The following is a 22,115-nucleotide window of genomic DNA, read 5'->3' on the forward strand; positions in this document are numbered from 1 at the left end:
TACATCCAGACTTGTATTCCAGCTACCCCTTTCCTTTCAGTCAAGTCATTGGAAGTTATTCAACGTGTGATCAGAAATACCAAAACATATACACATCCAATCAAGCACATTCCAGACACACCTTTTACGGCGTTTGCCAACAGACTCTGACAGTCTTTCGATTTTTCCTTATCTCACTTTCCTGAACTTATATTCGAATACCCTCAGTCACGTACTGAATAGGAATAATCCGGCTCCTCATCGATGCCCTAGCCAAGTGTCCCAGCGTGGAAAGTCTCATTAAATGCACCACTACTTTTACCAACCACACATTGATGCAACATGGGTATAGCGCCAGTCGAACGAGATAGCAATGGCTACGCGAGATTCACTGGGTGTAACAGCATCCGCGACTTTGAGTTCCTGGGTAAATTAGGTGAAGGTACTTTTGGGTAGGTTTTTCATTGGCTGTCCTGAGTTTAGCTGACATGCATTTTTCGTCAGAGAGGTATACAAGGCAAGGGCTAAGAAAGACGGCACCATTGTCGCTCTCAAAAAAATCTTGATGCACAATGAACGTGATGGGGTATTTTCATATCTAGCTTCATTCATAGGTCTACAACTAACAAGCCTGAAAGTTTCCGATAACCGCTCTCCGAGAAATCAAACTATTGAAAATGTTGTCACACACAAATATCATGCGGCTCAGAGAAATGGCAGTAGAGCGGAGTAAAGGTATGCGCAGCTTGGTGGCTTCGTCGAAGCAACTGAATAACCTTCGTGAAGGAGAGGGACGCAAGAAGCCCAGCATGTATATGGTCTTTCCTTACATGGCACACGACCTGTCAGGTCTCCTAGAGAACCCCGCCGTTCATTTTACCGAGGCGCAAATCAAGTGCTATATGAAGCAGCTCCTCGAAGGCTTGATGTACTTACACGGGGTATTGTTGCACGTGCAGATGCGGAGAACAGCGGCTCTTCTAACTTGGTACAGAACTCCATATTGCATCGGGACATGAAAGGCTAGCCTTACTGCCATGGTATAACCAGTATTCCTACTGACTCTGGTACAGCTGCCAACCTGCTTATAAGCAACGAGGGTATTCTACAAATCGCCGACTTTGGACTAGCACGGCCATTCGACGAACCGCCACCCCAGGCGGGCAAAGGCGGAGGGGAAGCGAAAAGAGACTATACCACACTTGTCGTTACTAGATGGTATCGCCCCCCGGAATTACTTCTCCAGCTCCGTCGCTATACGTCTGCAATCGACATGTGGGGCGTAGGGTAGGTCACATTCCATGCCCTTTCCTCGCTTTTTCTGACTTCAACAGGTGCGTTTTCGGGGAAATGTTCAAGGGCAAGCCAATTCTTGCCGGTAACACTGATCTCAACCAAGCACAGCTTATATTCAGTCTCGTTGGTACACCCTCGGAAGAAAACATGCCAGGCTGGAGCTCGCTCCCCGGATGTGAAGGTGTGAAAAATTTCGGCAATAGGCCAGGTAACCTCGCAGAGGTATTCAAAAAGTAAGATATGAATTTCTCCATGAGCCCTTTTTCAAATCGGCTCTAACCTGTTACAGTCAAAGTCCCGTTGCCATTTCTCTTTTGACCGAGCTTTTGAAACTCGATTGGCGGAAAAGAGTGAATGCGATTGACGCATTGAAACATCCTTACTTCTCGACGCCACCGCTCCCAGCACGACCAGGTGACCTTCCAACTTTCGAGGATTCGCACGAGCTCGATAGGCGCAGATTCCGTGGCCAGCGAGCCGCCATACCCCCAGCACCCGCCGGCGGTTCAGTTGGGATGGGCCGAAATGGGGGCTGGTCAACAAGTTCGGGTAATAGAATGGGCACCGAATCCAGAAATCCGCGAATCCCTGGTGCTGCGCGTGGGGTCAAGGTCAACGGCAGTGGTGGTCAAGATAATCAGCGGCGTGATTCTTGGAATATTGAACCACATAGGGCCCGGCAAAGAAGAGGCAATGACGAGACAAATCAGAACCTCCCTCCTCGACATAAGGATGGCGGCTTACCCCCGAAACCCCCTGCGCCGACTCACCAGAGTTGGGCAAACCATACCGAGAAAGGGCCACGGGACCGAGCATATGGAACACGTTATGCGGGTCATGAAGCGAGCATTGATTCGTACGTTCCCGCTTATAGTACAAGTGATAGAAATCGCGAGAGGGATCATGGTTCAAACCACCAAGATTGGCGTGGTTCTCAAAATGATAAATCCTATCCGGCGACGAAGCCTGATTATTCGAGGGAGGATACATCAAGGAAGCGAAGCCGAAGTCCGAGCTATAGAGACCGAATGGACAGGAGTTCTTATCGCTGGTGAAAATCGTACCAGCCAGTTGCCGTTTCTCGTTTCTTTAACGTTTTCCGAGAGCCGGCAAATTTTACAATGTCTCCCTCTGGCGAGCACTGGGGAGCTCCTTGACGTGATACATGCGCTCTTGTGGTCTGTAACCTCCAGCATGAACAGAAATGCCCACAGAGAAAAGACTTGTTAAACGGTTTCATCTACGATGTCCACAGAAACTTGCAAAACGCGCATTCGACCTGGAAAACTTCAAGATTTGTGAAGCTTTGGTGGCATTTGGGACAGATGCCGTTAAGAGAACACCCCCACCCCCGCCAAAGACGAAACAAATGCTCACGAATCCCTCGGCCCGCCTGTCGCCCAACGTTTTGATAGAAATGAAGATTTTATCTATGTGCAATAATTGATACAGGCAAGCTCCACAGCTCGACACGAATTGTGCTAATATAGTATCCTTGTCATAATCCGGGCTAAAGGAGATGACAGTCAGCCAACGAACAAACCAACTGGTGAAGTGGGGTTCAGTACATGACAAGCTTTCAAGTCTTTCATATAACTCTTTGATCGTTGCATTGTCGACGTTGCTTATATCGGCCATCAGATAAGCCACCTGACCATGGTTAACGTCTGCGATTTTTTGACAATACAGAATCAACCTACATCACCTCTGCTGTCCGTCATTTGCTTGTCAACATTGTGGTCGCCAAGGATTTCGTTGACTATTTTGGTCAGCAGACACTCGATCGCAGAATAATTATTTCATTTACCTTTGCGAAGAACGCCGGGAATGTTGTGATGAATGTAAATGACCTAGAGATGGCGTTAGTACAACACGCCCAGGCACCATTATTATGCAGGAATGGGAGTTGCATACCCGCGCGTGGTCAGGTTCATCAATGGTTAGAGAACGAAGAGTAACCTCAGGGAGGTTGACGGCGCCCAGTGTTGTACCTTCATTAACATACCTTACCAGAGCTTCCGCTACTTCTACGCCGATCGCACGCTGAGCTTCCTCGGTGCTACCACCAATGTGCGGGGTTATGATCAGATTCTGGAGGGCACGGAGGTCAGATCCCCATGCGTTGAGGTCGTTGTTGAAATAGTCGCCATTCCCAGCCGGCTCGTTCGGATACACATCAAGGGCAGCGCCGGCGACTTTGCCAGACCGCATGGCATGTATCAGGGCGGGAATATCGACAACGCTTCCTCGGCTGGCATTTATCAGATAGCTGCCAGCTTTCATTTGTTCGAACTGCTTTGGCCCTATCATGTCCTTTGTTTCAGGAAGCTCAGGGACATGGCAGGTGACAAAATCGGCTTCGGACAGAAGGTCATCTAGGGTTGAAACTTGGCGGGCTGTTCCCATTTCCATGAGGTTTACCACATCATAGAAAATTACCGACATTCCCATGGCCTCCGCCAAAACCGACAGCTGGGAGCCAATGTGACCATATCCGATAATTCCTAGAATCAGCATTAGATCATAATGAAGGAAGCAGTAACCGAGTTCATGCCAAAGAGACAACAAGGATGTAGTAAGTACCTAGTGTCTTCCCACGAATCTCCCAGCATTTGTTGCTCACTTTGTTCCACATGCCCCTGTGCATTTCATTTGAACGGTCACCAAGCTGCCGAGCAAGCGCGATGATTTCACAAATGACCAGTTCAGCCACGCTCCTGGAGTTGCTAAATGGAGAGTTGAAGACGGCGATGCCATGCTCTGCTGCATACTGTAGGTCAACCTGGTTCGTTCCGATACAGAAACAACCAATGACTATTAGATTGCGCGCTTCTTTTAAGACGCGTTCTGTCAATTTTGTCTTCGAGCGGATTCCGATCACATGAACGTCTCTGTTCGACGAGAATGGGACAATAAGTGGAGGATCTAGCAGCATACCCATGACTCACTTACCGGATCTTCTCTATAAGCTGGTCTTCGGGAAGTGATGACTTGAGAAATTCCACTTGATAGCCTTGCTTGCTAAGAATTTCCCGGCCTGTCTGGTTGACGTTTTCCAAGAGCAACACTTTGATATCTTCAGTAGCAAATGGCTTCAGGTGTTTCGCATTGAGGGCAGAAGCCGTGCGGTTCACGGAAACAGAGCCACTTTGGCTGGATGGCCCAGAATGGAAAGAAGCATTCGGAGACATCGAGAAGCTTTGGCTTTGCGATACGCTCAAGCCTAGAGTATCTTTGCTGGACTTGATGTCCCTAGCAGAGGCAGCCATCGCTTGAATTATAGCCAGGAAGACTTGGTTAGGGTCGTTGTATGGTGTTAGAGTGGTTGCTAAAGAATTTAAGAAAAATTATTAGACTTCTCAAGGATCTCGTAGCATGGGGAAGCTGGGAAAAGAGGGACGAGGAGCCCTTGTGAATCAAGGGTTCTCACCGGTCACGTTTTGATTGATTCGAGTCTTGAAGTAATTGGATGGGACTTGAATGAAGAATGGCGAGGCGGCAGTGTCGAAGGAAGTTTCTCTTTATCTACTTTATACGAAAAATTTAATAAGCAACAGAGTCTTGACAGCCAGGAAACTGAGTCATACTAAAGTTCGCAGCCGGAATCATCAGGTCAAGCATTGCAAATGCAACCAACTCGGACACTAATTATTAACCGAGAAAGATAATGGTTACAGTATCTTTCCAAGGCTTAGCACTTTTACCTATAGCTTTCATAGAATTTCTTTGAAGCACCAAGCACCATAACATAACAAAATATTGAGCGGCATTTTGGCACCACGAATATTATTGAGCTCCGAGCTCCGGAGTCGGAGGCTTGGAGGGGCAATCATGTGCACTTCGGGCCGCCGCTTTTCACATTGAGGGGCAAGCCGGGGACAACAGCTACGGTACGTAACATCCTCCGATCGACACTCCGAAGGCCGGGGCGTAGTAGCAGGTAGCGTAGTAGTATGTAGCTATTGACTGGTTTTTTTAACCAGTCGTGGGATGGGTCGGTCGCGGTCAATGGGTCTTTATGAGGCGTCAAGTCACTGTGGTAACAGCGTTAAATTTACGTTTAATTCGCGAGTCCTGAGAGTAGAGCATATATTAACAACTGGTGTTGGCACCTGTTATGGATGCTGTTGAGTTCAAATGACAAAGTTCAAGCACAGAAACTATGCATAGAAACCTGTCTACGCCATGATTCGGATTCAGCAAGACATTTCCCCCTAATTCGAATATGGGTAACTTGGCAGTTTGTCGCCCTACTTAGTCTAAATCGAGCTCAAAGACCAGATACGGAAGCAGCGTCAACGTATATCTTTCGCGCTGCAGTTGAGGGCCCGATCACAGTTGCATGCCTTGCATCTTTCTGGACGCCTCATCTGTACCACTCGCGGGCTTGTTGGTGGACTTGCCTCGTGATTTGGTCGACGTGCTATCTTTTGGTAGCTCCTTGGTGTAGGGAAGAAACTCTGGTGCGCCTGGAATATATTTCCTCAGGACTTCAGGTACCATAAATCCCTGTCCGTTGTTAGCAAAGTCTTCTCGATCAAGATGGAATATAGTGATCGTACATCATCTGTTTGGTAGTTCTCAAGGATACAGCAGAGAGTTCTCTCTGTCGCACACAGTGTAGCGTTAAGAGCATGAACGTATGATTTCTTCACGTCCGTGGTCTTCTTCGTACCGTACCTAATGCCCAGTGCCCGAGCCTGGTAGTCGGTGCAGTTCGAGCAAGATACCAACTCCTTATACTCCTGTTGGAAGGGAAACCAAGCTTCGAGGTCAAATTTCTTCGCGGCGGCATTATTTAAAGCGCCCGAGACGATAGAAACAACCTGGTACGGAAGTCCAAGAGATTTGTAAAATTCCTCCGATGTTGCTATCATTTCATCAAAGATCTCCCAGGAGTTTTCGGGTTTACTAAGAATGAATTGCTCGATCTATAATTCGTCAGTTCCCAAGAATTGCCGCAATAGGTGCCGGTGCTTGACCTTCTCGAATTGGTGAACGCGGAAAATTCCCCAAGCATCCTTGCCGTGGGAGCCTGCCTCCTTGCGGTAGCAAGTGCTGTATCCAGCATACCTAGTGCGCGTCTGGTGAGCTAGAAGCACGAAAGAACGGGCAGCATAACATACTTGATTGGGAGATCCTTGTCCTGAATCCATTCGCCATCATGCAATGCGGATAAGGGCTGCTCGGAGGTTGCGATTAAATACTTGTCTGTTGCCTTGTCCTCGCTTTCGGTAACTTTGTAGAGTTCCTCGTCAAACTGTTCAAGCTGGGCAGTTTTTGCCATCATTTCCTTGAGCATAAATTGAGGGGGTTGGTTCGGCGTATAGCCTCGTTTGAACAGGAATTCCAGTCCATAATTCACAAGCGCAAGATTCAGGAAAAGACCGTAACCAGTCAGACAGTATCCACGGTGTCCAACTATTTTGACTCCACGCTCTGGATCGTACCCATCAAGTCGAGTGAGCACTTCATGGTGAGACAGGCAGTTGGGCTTTTCAGCGACGAAATCATCAGGAGACCACGTTCGAACAATGGCATTATCGTCCTGCGTAGAGCTGTCAGCACTGCTCAATCTGTCACCAATTGCACGGGACTCGACCAACCTCATTGCTGCTCACAGGAACCGAGTCATGCACGTAGTTCCCAATGGTTCGAATTTTCTTATCCCTGGCAACTTCCTTTTCAATAGCAAGGCCTTCTGCCTCCTTTCGCCGATTTTCAAGAGTGGCCTTCTCGTCTAGGAGGCCGCTTGCGTCTTCCTTGTTCTAAGCCCAAATGGTCAGCTATGGTCGGGGCAGGGCGTCAAAAGCCCAGGGAAGGAGGGAAAGCATGCCTTCTTCTTTTTCCCAATCTCCTTAAGGAGGGCATTGAGCTGGGAGTTTATTTGAGAGACCTCATACCGTGCTATAACAGAGTCCCGGATTAGCCTGCAGGAGCACCACTTGACCTAGCTCAGAAACAATCGCAGTGGCAAGAGCTCACCCCGTCGAGCTTCCTCGTATAGAGAAATAACCTCGTCAACAGCAGCCTCGGGTGCAGATCTCCTCCTCTGACTCTCCTTTATCTTGTTCGGGTCACCACCGCGGTCGGTGATGAAATCAGCAAGGTCGAGCATTTTTTTTGTTCCTCTATGCGAGCTCTAGCTTCCAGAGTGGGATAGGTGTGAACGATTGTAGTTCGAGGTAATATGTTGTTGAAGTGCGGATAGCGATTAAATTTCAGCCCGAGCGGGGAGAGATTTGAGGGGCATGGACGGATTCTGCGGTATTTCTCCGATACCCATTTACAGACTGCCATTGCTACTTCATAGTAGGGCCCCCGCGCCTCTAACGTTATCAGTTCTGGGTCAGAACTAACAGGTCCGTGAGGGACTAATGGATTCGTCTACTCGTATCGAGCAGAATTGAATAACACTGGAACGTCACGTTATCCCATTCCCGCCATCGATGGTTCGGATGCCTCAGGCTATCTACGAGTATGAGCCCAAAATTTAGATATAACCCACATGGTTCTTATAAATGAAAGCCGTACATCATATGCCATGCACGAGAAGGGAAGGCTGCTTGTGCAGGATCGAGGCCCTTGCCCCCCGAGGCCAATGTCTATAAGAAACCTATTACACCCGTCGAAGCAGGCGAATTCCTATTAAAAGCATGGTTAGGAACAAAAGACCAGTGGGACAGTTATTCAGATGCTATCCAAATTACTCACATGCACCAGCAGGTGGAAATTGTAACGCTTCTAATTAGTGTTTAACGGAACTTTCTCTCGAGTTTCAACTGGGTCCGGTCTCTGCAGCGAACAAACTCCCCTTACAACAACCGGAAATAGAATCAGTGGTGGAGGATGTTCAGAAATCCCGAGTAGATAAAGTGAACGCCGAAAATGCTGAGGTGGAAGCAGGACATGTCACCTGGAGTTTTAAAACAGATGACGCTCGGGCAAAGCAAGCAAAAAGACCCAGTCTATGGAGTTCCATGGCTTGTCGTCACATTACAGCACACTTATTGCCGCCGGTTGGTTGCGAAGGATTCTGTGATTTTTCAATTTCACCAATCATCAAGTCAAAAGCCCTTGCAACGTTATAATCAAGACGAGCACTAGCCTCAGTGAATGCGCAACTAAACTCTTCGCCCAGCTGCCGGCCTTCATCCAGGGAAACTTGGCGTTGTTCCGGCTTAAGGTCACTCTTATTTCCCACAATGACAAGAGGAACATAATCCGCCCCCTAAAGCCGTTGAGCTAGGTGAGACGCTAGGTGAACAAGTAAGACCACTTACCAAGTGATTCAATATCTTGTCTCTAATAACCCTTACCATATCAAAAGACTGGCGGGATGCCACGGAGTAGGCAATAATATACCCGTGGATCCCAATGAAATGTTTCGAGTTCAGAATGCTGTACTCGTCCTAGAGCTTCGAATTAGCCATTCGTGGGCGCCTAACGCGTTATTGCAATCCTCACTTGACCGGCTGTGTCAACAATTTCCGTTGCGTAATCCTGGCCGTTGTATTTGATTATTCGGCTGAAAGTGTTTTCAATTGTCGGGTAGTAGCTCTCTACAAAGTGATGCTCGACGAAGCGAACCGTGAGAGAAGATTTACCTAGGTAAGCGTGAGTGAGGATCCAAAGCAACAGCAAGCGAAACGTACCCACGGAGCGACTCCCCACGATGGCTATCTTTCGTTGTTTCGGTGCACTCGGCATTTTTGCGGAGATGAAAGCAGGATAATAATAATGGCAGAGGGTTAGAACTCGTGCGTGAGGACAAATACAATGCGTCCGGCGAAGCTGGCCAGGTTCGTGACGGACAGATGACCACTAATCTGAGACCACAAAGGCCAGCAGGAATGTTCAAGAGCGACGTCAGAAATGTGGAATAAAGCCTCAATTGACCGTCAGGAGCGGTACTAGTTATGGCTGACTCAGGCAGCACCTAGGTGAGGGTTGGTGGCAAAGTCTCGAGAACTGGGATGAAGTCGCGACTTCCGGGCGCAAACACATCCCACAAATGTATGGCCGTCGATGAACTCGCTCTACCCTCAACTATGGTGTAGATATTTACAGTGCATTATAATCATTGAATCGGGGGTTTCCAATCACAATCGGATCGAAGTCATCGCCTTCAATTATTGTTGGGCTTACTTCGCAGGGTTTCGCACTCCGCAGCTCTTACTCCGAACTTAGCGAATAGTTAACCTACCTACGATTTAGGTATCAAGCCAAGACCATGTACGTCGACAAAGTTTTACCAACGGGATTCTCTGGCCCTCGTGGTACATGTGGGCTTTGATTAATGGACGTATACATAATCGAGAAACACCCTTAGCTTTGTCTGCATTATGTGACTTCATCTATTTCTCCAGTTGTGGATCGGTGCAATGTACGTACTCGTTGAATAATATGCTCTATCCTGGCTGTGAGTCTCGAGTCTTCCTGCTCCCAGGTATCATGCATACGAGTGTCCTTTTCAACTTCCCGATGATACTGGAGGAACTGTTCGGCAGTTGATAGAACCGGAGTGAGGCCGTCTCCTTCCACGGACGCTTTAACTTGGTCAAGCGCGTGCTCATCAAGGCAAACTGTAAGTATTAGGATAGACAGATATCCAGCCACAACATTTCCATGCACCTCAGGAACGGAGTGTGCCTACATCGTGTTAAAAATAGTACCGGCTACCACATTGTCTCCTTACCTGGTCCATAGAGCTAATGCTGCGGGAAAACTGCTCAAGGAGCTGTTGGAAAATCGCGTTCGTACGGCCACTGGAACGTAGAAGCATAACCCTAGATTGCACAGTCTTCTCTGCCAGATTGATGAGTGTGCCTAGCGCCAAGATGACTGCAGTCAACGTGCTATTCTCCTCGGCTTGGGTTTTTTGGGGGATTTCACGAGATTCTTCAGTAACGATTCGTGAAAGTCCGGAAATAAGCTCTGGTATGGCAAAGCTGCCACAAAGTGTTAGCTCTTTATTGGTAAGGTTCAGTATCACTCGGATATAGGCCAGCCGGATCTGTCGGTTGCAGCCAGGGTGATTTGAGCTCAAAAGCCTATGGAGCTGCGAAAGACGCTGGAAGCATCTGCAATGGTGAAGATCAAATGATTCAGATAAGACCGAATAGTCTTCGACGATAGAGAACACCAGCTCTAAGAACTGAGATTGTTCTCTTGGTAAAGGCGTATGTAGGTCGTTCGGGGTGTTGGCCACCAGAAAATCGACTAGCTTTTCCAGGAACGTTGTTTTGAAAGGTTGAATGGCGTGCCCTCTCTCTCGAAGAGAGTGTAAGGAAGTGTTGATGCATGCAAGTGCTAGTAGTCGAGGCGACAGGCACGGCCACGATGAGTCGATGGCAGACAGTAAACGGGGCCGGACTCCCCTTATCGAAGCCTGTGCAGCCTTTGAAAGGCCTAGAGAGGGCTCTCGTACAAGGGTACTCAGATCATCTTCTGAGTCCAAGACTAGGGGGGGGAGATCTGTTATCAATGACAATAAAGTTATAGAGAAAACATGAGAACTGCGGCCACCAGCTAATACCAGTCTAAACGCACTTAACGCAAGAGAAACTGATACTATATCACAGCCTCTTTGAAACCTGTTCAAGAGTCGTTCGTCGAAGCCTTGCTCAGAAAATCGATAGGCGAACTGGGGATTCAGGAGCTTGTGGCATAACTCGGCAAGGCTACCGCATCTCCCGGATGTTGAGTTACTCAAGTCTTCTATATCTTCAAATATTGAATCGACAATCTCCCGATATCGAGCGTTATCACCGGCTTGTCGAAGCTCATGTATGCTGCGAACAGGCTTGCTATCACCGTTATTATCATCGTTGGATATAAGGCGAGAGGTAAGCATATTATGGGCATCTAATCTAGTCTGGGACAGGTGGGATATTTCCACGTTGTTTGGTTCAGTTTCGGTCCAGCTAAAGGACTCTTCCAGAAAAGAGCGCTGTCGCGAGTAAGTGACCCCAGGGGACCGCAGCATCGCGCGGGATGTGGGAGATACTGGAATCCTGCGTGGTCGCTGACTTTGGCGTTCCTGGGAATTAGGTGTCGAAGCTGTTTGATTAAGGATCTCAACAGCAGGCGGTTTCGGGGATGCAGGCACATCATCCAACGATCCTGGGGTTAGCACCTCCTTGCTTTCCAATGCCGACACACCTAACGAATCGATCAGCCTCTTTCGGGTGAGGGCTGATTCGTCAAGTTGGTCTGTACCCACGGGATCTCCAAGGTTCCTGTGGTGTTGATCTTTTGGATGACCAGGGGCTTTCCTTCGGCGAGCAGAGCTCAAGTGTGGGGATTGGGCTGGGCGGGCTAGTTTCGCTTCAGTGGTTTTTTCTGTTTTGAAGGATAGCGAAGTTTTGCCATCCTGCTCGCCCTCAGCCCGGTGAATGGTTGAAAGATTATTCCCATCGTTATCAAGGTCTAGGTCCGCCAAGTCCATATCCGCAGCCGCGCTTGGAATCATACTACTATCCATATCGGCGCCAGGAAACTTGACTGGTGATGATCTTCTTCGCTTCCGTTGCATAATATTGTGCTCATTTTGATAATCTTCAGTGAATTAGTTATGTACTTGTGGTTAATACTGGAATCTGACGTACTAACCTAGATCGTTTGTGATGATCCCGACAGAAGAGACTGAGGAGGTAGACGTGAATATTGCTGTTGAGTCCAAATAAGTGGCAGGCGATTGCGGTTTCTTGTTAGGTTGGTCTCGTCCGTCCAGATAAGTTTCGAGTCTATTCAACGGCGATTTACCATATGTCACTGGCCGCTTCTGATTCCGAGACATTCTGGTCAAGATAAAGAAGGAAGTCAGATGTGAGACGAGCTCGGTGAGTTGGCGAGCTTTTATTTCACACTGGTCCTCGAATCCCAGTGTAGTTGATCAAATGAGGTCCACGAGCCAAGGCCGGAATGGTCGACTTAACTTTCATCCATAGAGTACACTCCTGGGACGATGACTAATAGTGAACAGTCAGATGAACAATGTGTAAAATAAGCAAGGAGACAATAGCGTTGATCTACTGCCACATCGAAGCGGCGAATGTTTGTATTCTCATAACAGTTTCCGGATCATCCAGGATTCCAGGCCAAATCTGTGCATGGCACTGATGAACTACTTCACGGTGCCATGATACGGAGTATACCTACCGTAGGTAATCCTCGGGATTTGCCGAATCCCCCACTTAGCACAATACAGTACTACGTCGTGTAGCTGGATAATCCAATGCTTCAACCCTTGAGAGGGACGAACCGGGCTGGTTAGTTGGATTGTTATCACCAGTGACCAATAGGACAAGAATGAAAAGAAGATACACACTCGTTCCAGGCTTGCGGTACAAATAAGATTTTCTTCCCTGACCTAACCTATTCAGCAGGCCTTCAACTTGTTCAACACTAACATCACCGGTTTCAAACCACTACTATAACCACCTATAACTTCAAATAATGTCGTTACCTGGGTACCCGGTTACTGAGGGTCGTCTCATAGTACTTACCTTAAAGAATAAGATCACGGGATAAGTAGGCAGGTGCCTTATCTCTATCAAACGCGAATTCCCCACTTCAATCTCGATCGGATATCTCAGCGCGGTTTCTGCGTTACAATGACTGGAAATATTCTCTAGATTATTGAGAGTCATTTCGGCACACACCTCTCGGCCACATTCAGTAGTGCCAATATACTCGGCTGCAAGGCATACATCTTTCCTACCCAGCTCGTGCATGATGAGCGAAACAACAAAATCCATACCCTCGCCGGCACAAGGTGTTGGCCCAGTCTACCGATCAGACAGGGAAAAACCAACAGCCACCGTTTCCAAAAGCTTAGGTTACGAAAATGTTCACGTCCTGCCCCAGACACCTCAATTGATAGCACTGTTGACGTGGGTCGAAGTTTATCTAGGCCATAACTCTGCACCTTTGCTAACAGTCTCGTAGTATGATTAGAGACCAGAATACTAGCCGAGCTGATTTCATCTTCTATTCGAACCGGATAATCCGCCTCTTGGTAGAAGAAGGGCTGAACCATCTCCCGGTTGTCGAACATGCGGTCACCACCCCCGTGGGTCGCTCTTATCTCGGCGTCAGGTTCGAGGGGAAGATCTGTGGTGTATCCATCATGCGGGCGGGTGAAGCCATGGAACAAGGACTGAGAGACTGCTGCCGGTCTGTGCGGATAGGAAAAATTCTCATCCAGAGAGATGAGGAAACATGCAAGCCAAAGCTGTTCTATGAGAAGCTTCCTGCTGATATATCTAATCGATGGGTTCTGCTCCTGGATCCAATGTTTGCAACAGGTAGGTGTCATGGCTCTCAAGATGCTGTGCACGACTAAGCTGGAATAGGAGGGTCCGCAACGCTTGCTGTCGAGATACTAAAGGCCAAAGGTGTACCTGAGGAACGAATTTTGTTCCTCAATCTCATCGCAAGCCCTTCAGGAGTTGCCGATTTTGCAGAGCGGTTCCCTACTCTCAGAGTCGTTACGGCCTTTATCGACCAAGGCTTGGATGAAAAGAAGTGAGACCCCTTGCCGATTCAAATTCGACTGCAGACTTTCTCAACTAACAACACTATATCATCTTACAGGTATATAATCCCTGGCTTGGGTGACTTCGGTGACCGTTATTACACACTCTAGCATCCGAAAGCCCACTCACTATACAACCACCTCCCCTATAGACTATGCTTTTCAGACCAACAGCGTCACGAAAGCGGCACTTGCGGTTTATCCGCATGTATATACGTGGGCATGGGGCTCAATGAGAAAAAAAAGGGTTGTCGAGGTGGATTATAGGTATGAAAGATAATCACAGGGTTCTCGTCAGTTCGGTACTTTGAATGCCTGAAGATAGATCCAGAATTCCAGAGTATATTAATCAATGTGGTCTGTGAAGTCCCCACCCTCGTCATCTGGGGAAATGCCGCGGTGATTGGGGCGCGTGACAAAAGTATCTCTCTCTTCGTATTTGTTCGCAGTGTCCTTGGCGACCGCATCGCAAGCATCAACCCAGTCGGAGTAGACATCAACGGCAGCAGAAAGATCTAATATTGCACGATGGTCAATGCCACGGTCGCTCTTCCAAATAACGATTTGAAGCTTACAGTTGATCCCAGTTTGAAATCTTTGCCCGCAGACTTTGCACGACAGATGCCCTAGACCCAGCTTCTTATCCAACTTGACCACAATGGAATTTTCGTGGTTGCAGAAGAGGCACGCAAATGTGCTTGGGAGAGGCTCTTTCTGCTTTTTATTAGCTCCAATTCTATAGTAGACGGGATCTTTGAAATAATGTCACCTTTCTAGGCTGCTGGGGTTGGCGGCTTGATTTCTTACGTTTACCCTAGAAAATATTACATTAGACTAGAAGCCCCAAGTGGTCTAGTCGCGCCAGGTGGTGCTCAAGGATGGGTGTAGACATACCATGCTTAGAAATGCGCGTGCAATAAGGCGTAGATAGGTGGAGGTTCAATACACCTAAAGATGTCCAAGGCGTGTAGGTATCGTGCAAAGGTTCAAGTGGTGCAAAGTGTGCAAACTATTGCCGCACTCCATGGCTCTAGACGCCGGGCGGCGGTGGGTGGGGTCACTTCACTACTTCAGTAATTATCACTGAACAGCAACGTAGAACCCCACCTGCAACAGCGCTAGTTACCGAGTATGTAGGTAATACAGTACGGAGTACGTACCTAAAGTACTTGAAGCTGGGAGTCCCATCCTGCAGCTCGACATATGGATCCTTATAATTGAACACTAAGCTGCGTTTTATAAATAGTACTTTCAAGGTAGCACCTTAGAAAAACAGTGCTAGAGCCTATCAAACAAGAATATATTCCATCGCCCTAACGTTTGTGGTGCGATGAAGAGCAAATGCTCCGAATCAACACTCAATGATCCTCAGTTTCAAAAGCTAATGAATGCAATAGACATTCCTGGAGCATTTTGCTTTCACGTGGTTCCTTGGAGCAGATTTGAGCATCTGATATTGGTTTGATCAGTCGAGCATAGTCTAGAGCTGTAGGTGTCACATCGCAGTTAATAGTATCTACTAGACAAGAGCTTCAAAATAACTAATAGATAGTGGAATGCGAGTACTCTGTATTCTGTATTCTGTATTGATTCTGGAATGTTAGGCGGATCACATGGACAAGGGAGATCTGAAGTATGTAGTCACGTGATAGACAGCTTTCGACCAATGACACAAGGGTGGTCTGTGGGTAGCTAATTACATAATAAAACTATAGGGCCAGTATCTCGCTTAGCGGAACTTTTCTGTGGGATTTCGTTCACAACTTTCTTGTGTCTGTCGAAACCGCGGCAAGCAGTACGAAACGACCCGACCCTTCCACCAAATTGCGCGGTGTGAACCTCTCGTCTGTTCTCGACAACTGACGAATAGACTCGAATCGCAATTATGGCTGTTGGAAAGTACGGCATCCCAGCGCCCGGTCACTTGTCAGCAGAATTGTTGATCCTTTTGCTAATATACGACCAGGAACAAGCGCTTGTCGAAGGGCAAGAAGGGTATCAAGAAGAGGACCGTCGACCCTTTCACCAGGAAGGATGAGTACTCCGTGAAGGTAATCGAGTCACTCCCACATTCTCGCACAATGGTTGACCAGGAATAGGCCCCCTCCACCTTCCAGATCAGAGAGTGAGTCAAGTACCGATCCGCCGCAATGCATTGTCGAACTATTCCTGGAGCCGTGCACTGACTAGGTGTGTAAAGCGTTGGAAAGACTCTCGTGAACCGGACTAGCGGTCTCAAGAACGCGAATGATTCGCTCAAGGGCCGTATCTTCGAGGTCTCGCTCGCCGATCTGCAGAACGATGAGGACCACGCCTTCCGCAAGGTCAAGCTTCGCGTCGATGAAATTCAGGGAAAGAACTGTCTAACCAACTTCCACGGTCTGGATTTCACCACCGACAAGCTGCGATCCCTCGTCCGCAAATGGCAGTCGCTTATCGAGGCCAATGTTACCGTGAAGACCACCGATGACTATCTGCTGCGCCTCTTCGCGATTGCCTTTACCAAGAGACGCCCCAACCAGATCAAGAAAACCACATATGCTCGCTCTTCTCAGATCCGCGCCATCAGAAAGAAGATGACCGAAATCATCCAACGGGAAGCTTCTACCTGCTCTCTCGCGCAGCTGACAACAAAGCTTATTCCCGAGGTCATCGGTCGCGAAATTGAGAAGGCCACCCAGGGAATTTACCCTCTGCAGCATGTAGGTTCCCCTTGCGTGCTGATATAATCTTATATCTAATTGTTATTAGGTCCATATTCGCAAGGTCAAGCTCCTCAAAGCCCCGAAGTTTGACCTCGGTGCGCTACTCAACCTGCACGGCGAGTCAACGACCGATGACAAGGGACAAAAGGTGGAGCGGGAGTTCAAGGAGCAGGTCTTGGAGAGTGTTTAAGGATGGGATTTGTCGGGCCCTTTGCTTGTTGCTCTCTTTCGCAGAGCCCTGGACGGCTAGCTATCTATGCTTTTCCAGTGTGTCAATAAGTAAAAATCGGGATAGTGGTCTCACTGTCAAGCAGATCATTTCAAATCGTGTCTCCCTAATAAGTGACCTAAGTCAATGCCACCGTAGATGGAGTGGAACGAGACAGGCGGGATGACTTGCTGGGTTTGTACAAGGTAGAGCCGACTGGGCGGGGTAATTGTAGATGCTCTATAAGTTTTGACACTCACCAAGCCCATACTGTCAGGTTCTATATCTATGAAGCTCTAACTCGCCGAACTCTGCCAAGTCCGGGTTTCGGTGCCTACGTACAACATAGTTCCAGTACCGGTGTTGTACGATCTCCAGGCTGTTCAATAGGCTACCACCTCGGCGTATGTATTAGAGAGGTCCGCATAATCTTAAATGATATAGAAAAACCCTTAATACAATTAAAAAGTCCTACCTTTTTATATATAATAGGTATATTTTTATATTTATACTACATTTCTTTTAATAATTATTTATTGTTTTCTTATTTTATGGTTTAATTGTCGCCGACACCGTGGCCGACACCGTGGCCGTACAGCTAGAAGTTAGCTTACCGCTAGTAATTAGTTATTCTGTTCTGATCTACTGCTTACCAGTCTTGTTACTTATTCTAAGAACTTTATAAGATTATCTATCTCACTATTAACCAGAACACCTCTTCTACATTAATAATATATTAGGCATTATCTAAAAATTAAGGGAGACCTACCCCGATTATTATTTACAAGCTAGGGAAGACTTATTTCTAATATTATCTAGAAGCTAGGGAATACCTACCCCTAATAATCCTAGAATATTAAGAAGATTTATCCCTAATATTACCTAGAAATTATAGAAACCTATTTTTAATACTCTTTAGAAGCTAGGGAAGATCTGTTTTTTATAATAATATAGTTTATGATAGGTATTACTTATATATCCTGTCGGATCACGTGCTCCTCTCTCACTATCTCCATTATAGATAGTTATTCCTTACTAGCTTTTTATAGCTTTATTTATCTATTTATCTTCTATTTTTAAATACTTCTATTCATTCTTTCTTTCTTTATAAGCCCTTTTTTATAGGTTATAATCTTTCTAGCTCTTTTATTATTTTTATTAGCTAAAGCTATTTAGATATCCCTCCTTCTTACTTTATATAAAGGGGGGATGCTAGCTTAGCTGTATATTCTCAATATAATACTAAAATCCTTGTATTCCTATTATATAAGTATCTCAAATAACTTTATTTTTTCTTTTTTTAGTAAGTAAAATGCCTTATTAACTTTATTTATTACTTTACCTTTATAATTAGCTTAGTACCTTATTTCATGCCTTTAGGGCCCTTAATATCAAAAAGCCTACTTATAGTAGCTTATTTTAATATTTTTTTATCTGCTTAAGATCCCCTTGTCCGCGTGATTCAATCAATTAGTATAAGCTTAATAATTTTAAGATTAAGCTATTAATAATACCGCCTAATTACTCTAGTACACCCCAAATCTCCAAAAATTTGTACTAAAGGACCCCTTTATTTTTTAGTAGTATATTTACTACCCTATATACTTTATATAATAAAATAAGTTACTAAGTATATTACTTTTAAAAAGTCCTTATATTATAAAGATTATAAATATTATGAAGGTTACTAAAGGTTGCTATAAAGGTTATAATTATTATAAAAGTTATTATAAAGGTCATTATAAAGGTTATAGTTATTATAAAGGTCATTATAAAGGTTATAATTATTATAGAGATTACTATAAAAGTTATAATTATTATAAAGGTTACTATAAAGATTACTATAAAGGTTATTATAAAGATTATTATAAAGGTTATTATAAAGGTTACTATAAAGATTACTATAGAGATTACTATAGAGGTTACTGTAGAGGTTACTGTAGAGGTTATAGTTATTATAGAGGTTATAAAATGTTACTATAAAGGTTGCGGTTATAAGTATAAAGTATTATATAAAATACTTGGTTTAAATTAGTCTATATTTACTTTACTATATAAAACAGGTAGGGTAATAAACTTACTACTTAAAATTAGAAAGGTGCATCCACATAAGATATTAAAATTTGGGGTGTACTAGAGTAATTAGGTGTTAATAATACCTTCCTAGGTTTTATGTTGGGCCACCACAGCTGTTACAGCGCCTCAGGCGTGTAATTATAGAGGCCTAAGGCACGCCCTGCTTAGTTAGTAAGGTTATATAACCACACCTTTTATATAAAAGTACTAAGGTCCCTTAAGGGGGGACCTTAATAATAGTATAATATTAATTAAAGCCCTACCTTTAACTAATAGATTATATCTCTACACCCTTTTATAGTGTACTGTGGCTATTAACTTATATTTTAATATTTTTTTATAATATAACTTTTATAACTAGCTCCTTGCCCTTACCTCTTTTTAGCTATATCTTTCTTAAATAACCTAAATCTAGCAGAATCTATTATAAAATTTAAATAGCCTTTTTTTTTTATTTAACTAGGCTTTATTCTTTATTTTTTCCCTGCTTAAAGTCTTTCTGGTTACTTAGTTACTTCTTATATATATGATTAAAAAGGACTAGTAAAACCTAACTAACTTTATATCTTACTTTTTTATTTTAGTTTTTGGGGTTTTTTATAACTTTTCCCTAGCTTCAATACCTTTATATAAATTAGCTTAGTACTTCTATTTTTATATTATCTTTATAGCCTTAGCGCCTTTATATAATTTAGCCTTAGTATTCTTATATAATTTAGCCTTAGTATCTTTATATAATTTAGCTTTGTTGTGGCAGTGGCAGGAATACTATGTAATAGAAACTAATAAGATAAATTAATTAATAATCTAGCTACTATTAGGATATATCCCTTAAGATTATTTTTTATTATTATTAGTAAAATAAGTAAGGCTATTATAATTTTTCTTAGTTTAGAATAGCTAGATATATTAATTAAAAAGCTTATTTAAAGTTAGTACTTTATATATTATATAATAAAAAATAAAGAAGCTTAAGTTATAAAAAATAAGTATAAATAAAAATTTTTTTTTATAAAATACTATTTTAAAGTAATTAAGTTAAAGGCTAGTTTTATAAAGTAAATACTTGTAAGGACACGCAAACATCCTGCTAGTACTAACTCAGCTACAGGCTAATTAAGTATATACTAATTTTAGAATCCTTATAAAGTAAGATTCTAAACCTTAGTATTAATCTATATTATTTATATAATCCTTAAAAATAGCTTTTATTTTTTTATTAAGCTTTTAAATCCTAAATATACTAATTTAACTAAATATATAAAAACTTTTTTCTTATAATTTAATATTTAACCCTTATAACTTAGCTTATTTATAATATCACAAAAATTAAGAAAATCTTTATAATTAGCTTAAATCTCTAAGGGAATAAGTTAAGTATTTCTTATAAAATAAGATAATTTTATAATAAGTATTTCCCTAATAAAAGGGCCTATATCTAATAAAACTCTTACTTTTAAATTATAAATAGCTAGTAAGGAACTATTAATTATTAAGAAATAATATATTATAATATTTAAATATAAACTTACTACTTATAAGTAACTTACTAAGCTTAATATATTTAAGTCTTATAAATATATTTATTAATTATCTAAAATAATTTATAAAAGTCTTATAAAAATTATTTACTTAAAAATTATTTATTATTAAAAAATATACTTTACTTAACTACTAATTATACTAATTATTAGATATTCCTCGACTAAATAAATATACTTATAAAAATAAACTAGTTTAATAAAGAAAATAAGATAAACTATATAATACTTTATTTAGATAATATACTTACTACCTTAAGAAAATAAAAGCTCGTGTGAATATTATAAAGTTAGAATATTTTATATAATTTCTTTAAGAAGTAACTAGAAAACCTATAAAATAGACTTTAAGAATTTTAGTTTACTATTTTTTATACTTATATAAAGCCTAATAAGAAAACTAAATTTATATATTTTAAGTAATTTAATAAGATAATTAGTAAATTAAGTAAGAATATAAAAAATCTTAAACTAATTTAATTTTATATATTTTATAAATTATTATCTTATAAAACCTAATAATAACTTTATAAATAGCTAGAAATATTATATATATAATAAGATTTTATAAATATATTTATTAAGCTTTAACCTCTAATCTATACTAGTATTAATAATAGCTTGTAAAAATTAAATAATAATAACCTTAGTCTTATAAGGAGGTAAAATAATAACTATAAATATAATAATTTTTTTTTAAAAAGATATTTATAAGGGCTACTTAGTAGTCTTACTAAAAACTAAAGTTTATAAAATAAATATTTTAAACTACTTACTAACTAGGTAGGATCTTATAGAGGAAGGTTTAAAAATTAAAATACTTATTATAAATATTATAAAAGTAGGTACTAGGCAAGGGATTACCCTATATAAAAAGAAATTAATTTTTTATATAAAAAAACTTTATTATTTATATTTATATAAAAGATTAAGAATTTAAAAAAGCCTTAAATAAGTATTTTTACTAAGCTCCTTTACTAGAGATAGCTATAGTTAGTTATTTATAAAAATATTTTAATATTTTTTTTATTAAGTATTTTTACTAAGCTCCCCTGCTAGAGATAATTATAATTAATATTTTAGTAAAAAAACTTAAGTATTAAGAACCTAACTAAAGTAGTCTACGCGGCAGAATAATATAAACTAGTAATATTATAATAAGATAATAGTATCCTAGGACACTATTATTAGGGGAAAAATATTATTAGTTATAGAAGATTATATTATTATAATATTCAGGCTTTTAATATATTATTTACCTTTAGTATTAAGATAGGCCTAGTAATTCTAACAAATTTAAATAAATACTAATTATTATATAATAAAGATTATTTAATAAAATATTTATAAAAAAAGGTTATATATAAATATATTATTAAGAATACTATAATTAGTTATTTATATAATATATTAAGGGACTAGGAGAAGAACTATAAATAATATACTAGATAATATACTAGTAAAAGATATTTAAAAATACTTATTATTATTATATCTAGTCTTAATTATTTTTTATAATTAATTATAAATTATTATCTTAAAGTTATTTTTAAAATAGTAATATACTTATATAAACTATTTTATAAGTATTTTATATATAAGATACTTAGCCTTGCTTACTTTAACTAAGCTTAACCCTAATTATAACTAGTCTTTATATTAGTTAGATAAGAAATTATTTAAAAAAAAATTAAGTAAGTTAAGTTAAGTATTATAAGCTTATAAAAGATTACTAGAGTTAAGAAAATATAAAAAGTTTATTTCTTTTA

At 42.1% G+C, this 22,115-nt stretch overlaps 8 protein-coding genes across 8 annotated transcripts; 3 read left to right on the plus strand and 5 right to left on the minus strand.

The window, feature by feature from the left end:
• Positions 1-10: 10 nt before the first annotated feature.
• BJY04DRAFT_33838 (CDC2/CDK family serine/threonine-protein kinase) lies at positions 11-2,421 on the plus strand. Its single transcript, XM_073720168.1, has 8 exons — positions 11-431; positions 484-565; positions 618-714; positions 766-920; positions 974-1,001; positions 1,053-1,266; positions 1,314-1,508; positions 1,565-2,421. The coding sequence occupies exons 1-8, from the start codon at positions 322-324 to the stop codon at positions 2,328-2,330; spliced, it is 1,647 nt and encodes a 548-aa protein (XP_073572932.1). The 5' UTR covers positions 11-321; the 3' UTR covers positions 2,331-2,421.
• BJY04DRAFT_33825 (uncharacterized protein) lies at positions 2,422-3,061 on the minus strand. Its single transcript, XM_073720167.1, has one exon. The coding sequence runs from the start codon at positions 2,911-2,913 to the stop codon at positions 2,512-2,514; it is 402 nt and encodes a 133-aa protein (XP_073572933.1). The 5' UTR covers positions 2,914-3,061; the 3' UTR covers positions 2,422-2,511.
• On the minus strand, positions 2,844-4,839 carry BJY04DRAFT_185896 (uncharacterized protein). Its single transcript, XM_073710816.1, has 5 exons — positions 4,706-4,839; positions 4,228-4,603; positions 3,859-4,166; positions 3,083-3,779; positions 2,844-3,034 (listed from the first exon to the last, which is right to left on the minus strand). Exons 2-5 carry the CDS (start codon positions 4,542-4,544, stop codon positions 3,004-3,006), a joined length of 1,353 nt encoding a protein of 450 aa, XP_073572934.1. The 5' UTR covers positions 4,545-4,603; positions 4,706-4,839; the 3' UTR covers positions 2,844-3,003.
• Positions 4,840-5,300: 461 nt separating this feature from the next.
• On the minus strand, positions 5,301-7,671 carry BJY04DRAFT_33900 (serine--tRNA ligase SES1). Its single transcript, XM_073720169.1, has 7 exons — positions 7,261-7,671; positions 7,112-7,182; positions 6,882-7,043; positions 6,402-6,823; positions 6,258-6,348; positions 5,838-6,206; positions 5,301-5,784 (listed from the first exon to the last, which is right to left on the minus strand). Exons 1-7 carry the CDS (start codon positions 7,391-7,393, stop codon positions 5,608-5,610), a joined length of 1,425 nt encoding a protein of 474 aa, XP_073572935.1. The 5' UTR covers positions 7,394-7,671; the 3' UTR covers positions 5,301-5,607.
• A 1,561-nt stretch (positions 7,672-9,232) lies between these two features.
• Positions 9,233-12,316, minus strand: BJY04DRAFT_33922 (WAPL family protein). The gene is made up of 3 exons (XM_073720170.1): positions 11,890-12,316; positions 9,974-11,835; positions 9,233-9,927 (listed from the first exon to the last, which is right to left on the minus strand). Exons 1-3 carry the CDS (start codon positions 12,074-12,076, stop codon positions 9,619-9,621), a joined length of 2,358 nt encoding a protein of 785 aa, XP_073572936.1. The 5' UTR covers positions 12,077-12,316; the 3' UTR covers positions 9,233-9,618.
• A 698-nt stretch (positions 12,317-13,014) lies between these two features.
• Positions 13,015-13,810, plus strand: BJY04DRAFT_216834 (uracil phosphoribosyltransferase; the record flags this gene model as incomplete). The annotated part of the gene is made up of 3 exons (XM_073715863.1): positions 13,015-13,172; positions 13,228-13,586; positions 13,635-13,810. 3 exons carry the CDS (start codon positions 13,015-13,017, stop codon positions 13,808-13,810), a joined length of 693 nt encoding a protein of 230 aa, XP_073572937.1.
• A 351-nt stretch (positions 13,811-14,161) lies between these two features.
• BJY04DRAFT_206715 (transcription elongation factor 1 family protein) lies at positions 14,162-14,713 on the minus strand (the record flags this gene model as incomplete). The annotated part of the gene is made up of 4 exons (XM_073713755.1): positions 14,162-14,331; positions 14,392-14,530; positions 14,586-14,630; positions 14,711-14,713. The coding sequence occupies 4 exons, from the start codon at positions 14,711-14,713 to the stop codon at positions 14,162-14,164; spliced, it is 357 nt and encodes a 118-aa protein (XP_073572938.1).
• Positions 14,714-15,462: 749 nt separating this feature from the next.
• On the plus strand, positions 15,463-17,236 carry rps1 (40S ribosomal protein eS1). The gene is made up of 5 exons (XM_073710817.1): positions 15,463-15,715; positions 15,783-15,867; positions 15,916-15,941; positions 16,017-16,518; positions 16,568-17,236. Exons 1-5 carry the CDS (start codon positions 15,702-15,704, stop codon positions 16,709-16,711), a joined length of 771 nt encoding a protein of 256 aa, XP_073572939.1. The 5' UTR covers positions 15,463-15,701; the 3' UTR covers positions 16,712-17,236.
• The last annotated feature ends 4,879 nt before the right edge of the window (positions 17,237-22,115 follow it).

Source organism: Aspergillus karnatakaensis (genome assembly GCF_047715665.1).
Source record: "Aspergillus karnatakaensis strain CBS 102800 unplaced genomic scaffold BJY04scaffold_16, whole genome shotgun sequence".
NCBI classification, from domain to species: domain Eukaryota; kingdom Fungi; phylum Ascomycota; class Eurotiomycetes; order Eurotiales; family Aspergillaceae; genus Aspergillus; species Aspergillus karnatakaensis.